The sequence below is a fragment of the Apium graveolens genome, chromosome 10, assembly GCF_009905375.1.
Source record: "Apium graveolens cultivar Ventura chromosome 10, ASM990537v1, whole genome shotgun sequence".
NCBI lineage: Eukaryota > Viridiplantae > Streptophyta > Magnoliopsida > Apiales > Apiaceae > Apium > Apium graveolens.
This window is the reverse complement of record NC_133656.1, coordinates 193,542,629-193,551,796: the sequence shown is the minus strand read 5'-3', so window position 1 is coordinate 193,551,796 and position 9,168 is coordinate 193,542,629. Positions and strand designations below refer to the sequence as shown.

At 33.6% G+C, this 9,168-nt stretch overlaps 1 protein-coding gene across 1 annotated transcript; it reads right to left on the bottom strand.

Moving 5' to 3' along the window:
* On the bottom strand, positions 1-5,394 carry LOC141693763 (tRNA dimethylallyltransferase 2). Its single transcript, XM_074498928.1, has 11 exons — positions 5,166-5,394; positions 5,007-5,061; positions 4,755-4,834; positions 4,567-4,635; positions 3,030-3,102; positions 2,816-2,937; positions 1,903-1,977; positions 963-1,373; positions 803-878; positions 537-703; positions 1-441 (listed from the first exon to the last, which is right to left on the bottom strand). Exons 1-11 carry the CDS (start codon positions 5,301-5,303, stop codon positions 322-324), a joined length of 1,386 nt encoding a protein of 461 aa, XP_074355029.1. The 5' UTR covers positions 5,304-5,394; the 3' UTR covers positions 1-321.
* Between the last annotated feature and the right edge of the window lie 3,774 nt (positions 5,395-9,168).

Sequence of the window (9,168 nt, the reverse complement as noted above, 5' to 3'; positions counted from 1 at the left end):
TAGAGCATGCCCTTGCATTACACGGGCTATAGAGCTAGTTCATTTTAAGGTATCATAGAAATGAGTTTCCTTTTCTTCCATCAATAAAAATATACAACAGAACAAAAGAAGAATAGACTCTAAAAAGGAAACAAACATGAAACAACTGACGGGAAGTTTTAGAGAAGGAAGTTAGACATCAGGAAAATAATCCAAACTATCGAATGACGCTCAAAAAATGGCAGTTTTACAGTTTTACACCTCTTATCTCAGTTTCTCACAATATGCCAAACAAGCATGCAATATATTTTAGTATGAACCTCTATTAGCTGATGTTGCCTTCTACTGGTCACTGCACAGAATACCCAACTTTCGAAGACTACATATTCTTTTCCGATGGTTACGGCCTTGTATGTGCTGTTCCCACTCATGATCCCCTCTAAGCACTCTATTCCCGCAAGCCTACAAGTAATTAGCCGGAAGAAACAACTTTTAAACATGTGACATCAATCTGAATAGCCTGAGAATCACGATCTTCGGGAACAAGCATTATTTACCTTGCATATATGCTGCATCCACAAGTCTCTCTGGATCACTTTCGATCTCTCAGTACTATTACTGACTGCTGAGTAAGGAAGTAGGCTTTTGTCCTTGTTAAGGTACGAGCTGATTATCTTCGCAGAAGGATCAATGACATTCATAAACCATGAAGATTCAGAGAAACCTAAGGGATATTTTCCATAAGAATTATAACAACAATTGGATAGACATTCAACTTTGGCAAACTAACGACATAGCAGCAAATAATGGCAAAGGGACATACATAATAGGGAATCTGTTGCATCAACAACATGTATGTCCCATCCGAACAATGCTTGCAACCGGTGAAGCCTCCGTTTCTATGACATGGAGAAACCATAAGCTGCATAACTCAAACTAAAACCTAATTAATTAAAACAGATGACAGATGTTAATATTCTTACTTGACGTCGGACAAGTCTTCGGGTGTTTGCTTTCACATTCTCTATGGAATCTGCTAACAGAGTTTTCAGTGGGTTGTCCATATGGGATTGTAGAATTGCACTCAAATCTTCTTTCAAAATGTTATTAAGTTTTTTTCTTGACATTTTCTGCATACTTTCTGTATCATTATTATTCCGACCTTCAGAAAGATAGACTCGTAAAAATTCCTCAAATTCGCGGACACCAATAGCCTGGCGCAAACCTCGTGTATAGTCCATATTCAAGTTGTATATATCATAAACTTCATTAAGCAAGCCAGTAGCAACCATGCAATCAACCCTTCGTTCCACATATTCATCTAATACAGGAATAGATGCATCCACACATAAAAAACAGCAATTGTATCTGACATGATCAACACGTCCCCAGTTCTGCCCTGCCAAATGCAATATTAGAACATTATATATAGCAACATCAGCTTGTTATTTTGCCTGATACCTTTAAAAAATATGGACTAAATGGTTGTAATGTTGCCACACCTTTTCAAAATTTATATTACAAAACTGCTAGATCTGGAAACAGTCACCATACTACTCAAATTATTCTGTTAATATCTTTTTTGTTTGTTAAGATTCTCAAATTTAAAAAAGATGCATACTATAAATTTGTTCAAGTAAAAACTGTTGCGCATACATTACATAGATCAAATAATACCTGTAAAAAGGAATATTGTTCACTGTAACTCCGTTAAATAGTGTAATTCATACAAATATACGATAGTGGGGTGAACACAAGAAACAACCAGAATATCTTAGATCATGTTTCAAATGCAAAACGCAGATTTTACAATTTTAAATATATATTTCAGTAGTTCAAATAATAATTCATTCAGAAGGTTGTTAAAGTTCAAGTACTACGCCACAATAAAGAATAATGACTATGACATATAGCAGTACTAACCTCCATTGCCTTTCCACGTAGAAGCTTGCTAGGAAGAACACCGGATCGAGTGTACAAGCTTAGGTACTGATTTATCTGCAAAATTTTCAATTCCACTAGCACATAAGATTTCAATGTCTACATATAATATAATTCGTTATACATCAAGGTGGAGCTCAAGGACTCAAGTATAAACTGTTACCACCTTCAATCATTTATTACCATCGGAACTATAGATTATCAGTGACCAAATATTACGATACTAAATTTAAAACTCCATGTTTAGTTCTCCCAATACTGATAACTTATTCAACCCTGTATCAAGAGTTTGTCATCCCACCACTCCCACCCCCACCCCCACCCCCACCCCCACCCCCTCCAACAATGTCAAATAGAAAAAGCAAATAGACCTGGTTGCTCTCATATTTAATAAGAGAGAGGAAAAAAGTTTCAAACCTATAAAGTTCGGAGGAGTTACAGGAGTAAGCTCTGCACAACCTAAGATGATGAATGGCTAACCGAAACCAAACAGATATAAATTAGTCAAACACATTTACACAATTTACGCAATTGCTAATCGTCAAACTGGCTATTCTTCAAACACATTTACACATTGCTCTTATAACAAAAGCATTGGCTTGGTGCAGCTGCAGCTGGTGCAGGATCCAAGACTGCCATATAAATATTAGAAATATATAGCCATTGTGCAAGCACTCAATTTGCTGTTGATAATAGAAGTGAATAAACAATACTCAAAGTACCATCACCGGCTATTATAAGTTTTAGCTGCAATGTTTGTGCAACCAGCAATGGTTAAAGAATAAGGACACACCAAAGTTGGTACCAAAACCATTCAAAATACTATAAGCAAATTGGTAATTTTGAAGATTATAACATAAGAAGAATCACATAGTTAATAAGACAGACGCCTCACTTTTCTATGGTCGTTTGGATGGATTCTATTGGCCGCTACCGGATCAAGTTCTTGAAGACGATCATGACTATAACTCGAAAATTCTCTCTGAAACTCAGTGTCCAAATCGGGAAGTTTATCTCCTGAAAGTACAAAAAAGTTGCATAAAATACGTATACATGATACATACTAGAGATTCATTGATGATAAACAAAACAAAATCGAAATTTTTTACCAGGGAGTTCCCTGGAGCAATTTTCATCCATATCCTCCATCAATTCATCCAGAAGAAATGGGCTCACAAGTGACTGTCAGCAATAACAATTTCTTTTAGCAAACAAGCCAGACCTAGCATGGTACCTTAATCTATACTATTTATACTATATCATTAAAGCTGAACAATAAAAATTTCAGCACTGTACCTAAATTTTGGTATTGGCCTTACTAACTGTTTTTACTTACCGTAACTTAATTAGTTTTTATTTTAATTATATTTTTTTAATACATATATTTTAGTACTTTGGCTTGATACTTAATTTTAAATACTTAGCCGTAGGTCTAAGATTGGCTTTTCAGCTGACTTGTGCAAATTGTACTGGGTCTGCTAGAATTCCAATATATTTAACGAATCCTAATTCAAGTAGGTATCTTATTTATAATTATAAGGTAATTATTTTGGTTGAAATACTAATTGTGGAAGGACTTTATATAATACAGAATTCAAAATAAATTGGGATTGGAAAAACAATTAACTAATTTATTGGGATTAAAAAAAACTGTTTTATCGGGATTAAAAAAAACTGTTTGCTTATGAATATACTTATTAGTCTGGGTTTTGGATATTGAAGAGTTTATTGTATACAATTCAAAATAGATTAGGATCAGATGATTGTATTGCCTATAAATATACATATCCGTGGATTTTTACACATCGCAAAAGATAAAGAGTTGTTTGTCTGATACATACACATACACATACACATACAGAAGAGGGAGTTTTTTGTGTGATTGTATTTAAAGGGTTTTAAGGTTGGAATCTCTTGTATAATATGGCAGCAATAGACATTCCAAAGTGTCCTGTAAGAGCTACCTACGGAAACTTGTACAAGGGGGCAGAATCTGACGCAAAATTCCTAAGGTCAGTTAGTTTAAATGGCCGTGGGAGGGATACTGATCCATCTACACCACGACTAATGAGGTCATTATCAAAAAATGGTCTTTTGGATGGAGCAAGCCAGCCTAGATTTATTGATAGTATGTCCTCCAGGCAAATATACTTGAGAAGCTACTCGTTTTCGAGAAAGGAAAGTATGCCTCAAAAAGTAAGAAATTGTGCTAGTCAGATTAAAAGAAGTGTGTCTATGCATGGACCAACGACGAAGGACTCTGGTGGTGCTCACGGCGGTATTTTGATAATTAGAAAGGCTAAGAAGATTTCGTCGGCCATGAACGTAATGTTTCGGCGTTTGTTGTCTTCCACCACCAAAGTTGACGTTGTAGGTTGATCATGATATATATATATATATACACGTTGCAGAATTCAATGTTCCTCTTCCTATCTTTGTCAATCTTATAACTTCTTTTTTGGTTTCTGTGTATTTGTATAATTTGATGTACACACAGACATCTATAACTATGTGAGGATTGCGTAAATTTAATAAATAATCATGATCTCCATCTCCAATTTTACTATATATTACGGTATTGCAACTATTATCAGTTTCAAATTCAATATTAAAAATAACTAAACGAAAGTGATTTTTTTTAAATACCTGGATATAGTAATTTGTACCTCCAACAATGACCGGTAAGTGATCTCGGGACAATATATCATCAATCAGCTGAAAAACAGTCAATAAATAATAATTGTAAACAAGAAAAAATACAACCGAAACTAGCTAACTGAAACCATAATAACATATTTAAATTTACATGTATGGAAAAAAAGGGTCACACTCACCGGGATAGCTTTGTCTCGAAAATCTTTAACAGTAAATTCAACATCAGGACTAATTGTACCCAATAGATGGTGTGGTACGCCTAATCAATTGCATAAACAAACAACTAAAATTATTCATACAAAAGAATATATCTGTTAAAACACACAGACACACACACAGAGAGGGAGAGAGGGAGAGGGAGAGGGAGAGAGGGAGGGGGGAGAGATGAGAGAGAGGGAGAGAGAGAGAGATAGAGAGAGAGAGAGAGAGACCTTTCTGTTCATGCACGGGGACTTTGTTAGTCAAAACATCTAATCCCTGATAAACCTAATCAAATCACATAAAGGAATCAATTTTTCATGACCCATTACAATTACATACAAGACAAGTGTGTGTACACATACATAGAAGAAACAAGAAAAGATTCATACTTGCATAGAATCAGCACTAATAATTTCAATGGGAAAGTGAGTAGAAAGATCAATGGCAAGTCTTGATTTTCCAGACCCAGTTGCACCCATTATCACTACTATGTTGGGCTTTGTTTCATCATTGTCATTGTTGCTCATTCTTAAATTTTGGGGATTTTCTTGATTCGTTTTGGAGCAATTAGGGTTCTGATGATTTGGGGGCAAAATTGAAAGTGATAGTATTAGTAGTACTACTTGTTAGTTGTTACCCGGGATCTATTTGGGTTCGGGTTTTAAATTATTTTTAAATATTCAACCAAAACATGAAAAATTTGGATTAATTTTAAGAAAAATTACTGAAAATGTAATTTTAATTTAAAAAAAAATACAATTTTACCATTTTCTAAAAATATTTTAATAAGTTCCAATTATCTTTTTCAAATAATTCTCGATTATTTGATTAAAAAAAAATAAACAATAGCAGACTAGTTAATTTTTATAACAATATTTATATTTTATGGACATGTCTTGCACACAAACTTTAATTTGTTTACTCAACGGTCATGCAGATTGGTGTGAATGGGTAGACAAGTAGTGATTGAAAGTCATTGCATGATGATGTAAAAAAATTCCTATGGAACTTAAAAGATGAGCATGAGATTAAATTTACAGTAGGATTCTTAGTGAAACTCTCTTACTTTATTCCTCTATGCATCCTAAATAAGCCTATAACCTTCTACCTAGTTTCTATTCGATTGTTCCTGATCCTTTCACTCTTTAGTCAAGATTACAGACAAAGACGACATTTCTTCCTCCTAGTCATAGTTGTTGGTTGGGATGCTAAAATGTTGTCGTATTATCTTCCTACCTTACTGCTGCAACAAGTCTCTTAGGCTAGTCATTGATCAGCTTTTTTGAAGGATCTCCCTACATTCTCTCTCATCTGCCTTCAGCCTTGAAACTCTTTAGTAATTGTTGTATTTTATGCTGTTCTTCATGCTTATTGTTCTGTTCTGTATGCTTATTGTGTCGACGATGTTTGAGACTTTGAGCTGTTAAACAATGAGGATGCACAAATCGGCTCAATTCTACATCAATGTCGCATATTCACTCAACCTGTCATACTTGTTATATTATACTAGTCGTTTTTAATTTGTCGATGAGGATAGGTGGCAAGTAAAGTTGATGTCCTGAACAATTGGGCTGAAAGAAAGTATAAAATGAAAACAAGTGTAAACATTAACTAGGTGTCCTTGTGGAGAAGGATAGTTAGCTGAAATTTGAGGCTATTCGGAACAGTTAAAGTATGCACTCCTCATTTGATAGAATAATTTTACAATGCAGAAATCTGTCGAGTACTATTTTCATATTAGAAGACCACAAAGTTCCAATGAAAGATACAACTATATATATTCTGATCCACATTTCCATGCTCATATGATTACCAAAGTAATACCATTCTCACGCAACAAAACATCCCAAGTTCACCTTCAACTGCGATTAACATAAATTGCAATATTTTCATTTAGAAACCATTATCGCCTATTCTTTATTTCCTTCTGCTTCTCCTTTGTCTTTTCCTTTGTTTTTCCCTATTTTCGTGATGTAATCCTTCATCCAGAATGGATCTTTTACCATTCTTTTTGACCTTCGTGGCCTATCCATCTTTAAACATTCTTTACGCTCCGCATTTTCAATCTGTTTATCATCCTCGACTTCATTACTTGAAATCAAATCACTTTCTTCAGCTTCATAGTTTGAGGTAATCGCTTCATTTTTCTCTTGCACACCTTCCAAGTCCTCCTCCGAGTCATCTTCAGTCACTACACCCCCACTCGTTATCTGTGTGTAGGCATGCACAAAACAATCATCACAAATTGTAACATACTAAAAAAACAAGGGTTTGATTAGTTTTTGAAGCACAAATATCACCTCCGGGAGCTCGAGTTCAGATTCAGCTTTTTCGTCTCCATAATAAGCTACAATGAATTCCCCAAATGATTCAAGAGCCTCAATGCTTTCATTGTACTCTTTTTCCTGTATAATGGAAATTTGTATGTGAGAACAGTAGTATCGAAAAAAAACAGAGCATTTCTAATAAAATAGCATTCTTATGTCATACGAGATTCAGATGAATGGAGGGCCAAAAAAATAAAGAAGTTAACATTATAACATACATGAGTGCATCACCATAACAATTAAAACTAGAGATAAAGTAAAGATGCCTTAACCTTCTTGATGCAGTTCTGTACCAGTAACTTATACTCCTCGTTAATAAAATCAACTTCTGCATTCGTTTGATCTGCATCTTCAATCTCCTAAAAGTAGTTGGCGAAATGAGCATGGGAATCGTAATGTATGCTCATATCATATGGCCAAAAAAAAGTAATACCGGGTGTTAGAATATATATTTATATTTATTAGTATTATATTGTATATATTAGGATATTTTCAATATTTAGCTTACATTAATTTTTTATATATTATAAATTCTAAGTCGACTGTAATAAAGTTTTACGTTGGTGTTATATAGCTAAAGCTATCAGGGAGAAAAAGATAAAGGAAATACATGATCAAACTTACTTTCCAAATCTCAGCTTGTTCCTCTACATATCGCAACTGCTCTTCCACTCTTTCCATAACTTCCATCTTGTTTTTGATCAACTCTTCTTCTCGATTTCGTAATGCAGACAAAGCCAATACCCCTTTCTCTTTAACATCACTTACAGAAATGTTAGCCATGTCACTAACAAGTTGTACAACTTGTTTATTCTCCTCCTTCAACTCCTCTTTAGATGTCGCCATTGATCAGCTTTTAGAATGATCTATCTATTTTTCTCTCTGTATTTAAGCTCTTTGGTGAGTGTTGTACTACTATTTTTCTTATTGGGAATGCTTATATATCGAGTATAGACCCCTCAAAAGACTTGTCCATTGAGCTACTGAGATAGTTAATTTAGTCATAATATCATGTTCCAATGTTTGACAAATATAAACATACAAACAACTCAATTTCATTTATTCTTTATATGCATAAGTTTTTCATTAGTACTTCTATTGAAGAGCACTTTAAAATACTTGGTTTTTTTAAAACAAGTGAAGAAATTGAGTTAACTTATTGCGTTCTCTCTCTGTCCCAAATTAGTGATTATATTCGATTTTTACACGTAATTTAAGGTGCTTAACCGCATATTTCCGTTAATTATTTTTTATTTTTTTGTGAATAAAGTTTTGATTTATATTTATAAAAAGAAAATTAAAAAAATAATTAATTAAAATATACAGTCAGTACATCTTAAAATACGCTTAAAAATTAAACATGATCACTAATTTGGGAGGGAGGGAGCGGTAGAATCCGGTCATCACATTTGTTTGGAAGAAGAGTCTTTGGTGAGGAAAATGAATTTGCAAAGCAGTGAAGAGTGAAGACTACTACTATAGAATAAGTTACTCTATTGTTTACTTATATTTAGGGAGTGCGACTTTACCTGATGTTTCAGATTCTTATGTTTTTTTCAGCCACTCTGCATTACATAAATAAATATACATGCACCGTTGACACACATTACAACATTCGTTAAAATGTGCCCTGATCAATGTTTCCAGGAAAACACTTAATTGGCGTATTGTAATTGTTCTGTAAATATACTTTTTCAAGGTAATTGGTAGTACCTCCCTTCCTTTGAATTGTTAAATTTTGAAATTAAGTGTTTGACACGTATTGTAAGGCTTCTATTTATTATAATTATATAAATTATTTTTTTCTAAATAAATATTAAAAGTTAAAACTTTTATTCAAAATAAAAAAATCAAAATAAATTAAACAACTATACTAAATAAAAGTCTTAAAATGCGTGTCGAATACTTCATTTCGAATATTAACAATTCAAATAGACGGAAGGAATACTACTTTCTGCGGATGTTGTTTTGCTTGTTCAAGTCTCGTGGATCAGGTTTTATGGTTGAATCCAGAGCATTTTTCTTAAGGTTTTACTATATAATTATAGTTTTGTGAAGTCTGGTT

Bases quoted from the DNA above. Each gene is read 5' to 3' on its own strand.
- LOC141693763 (XM_074498928.1), bottom strand. From the start codon at position 5,303: ATGAGCAACAATGACAATGATGAAACAAAGCCCAACATAGTAGTGATA. The intron at 5,062-5,165 runs GTATGAATCTTT...TGATTTGATTAG, and splicing joins TTAGTGCTGATTCTATGCAA to GTTTATCAGGGATTAGATGT. The intron at 1,374-1,902 runs GTTAGTACTGCT...TTGGCAGGGCAG, and splicing joins TACGTGGAAAGGCAATGGAG to AACTGGGGACGTGTTGATCA.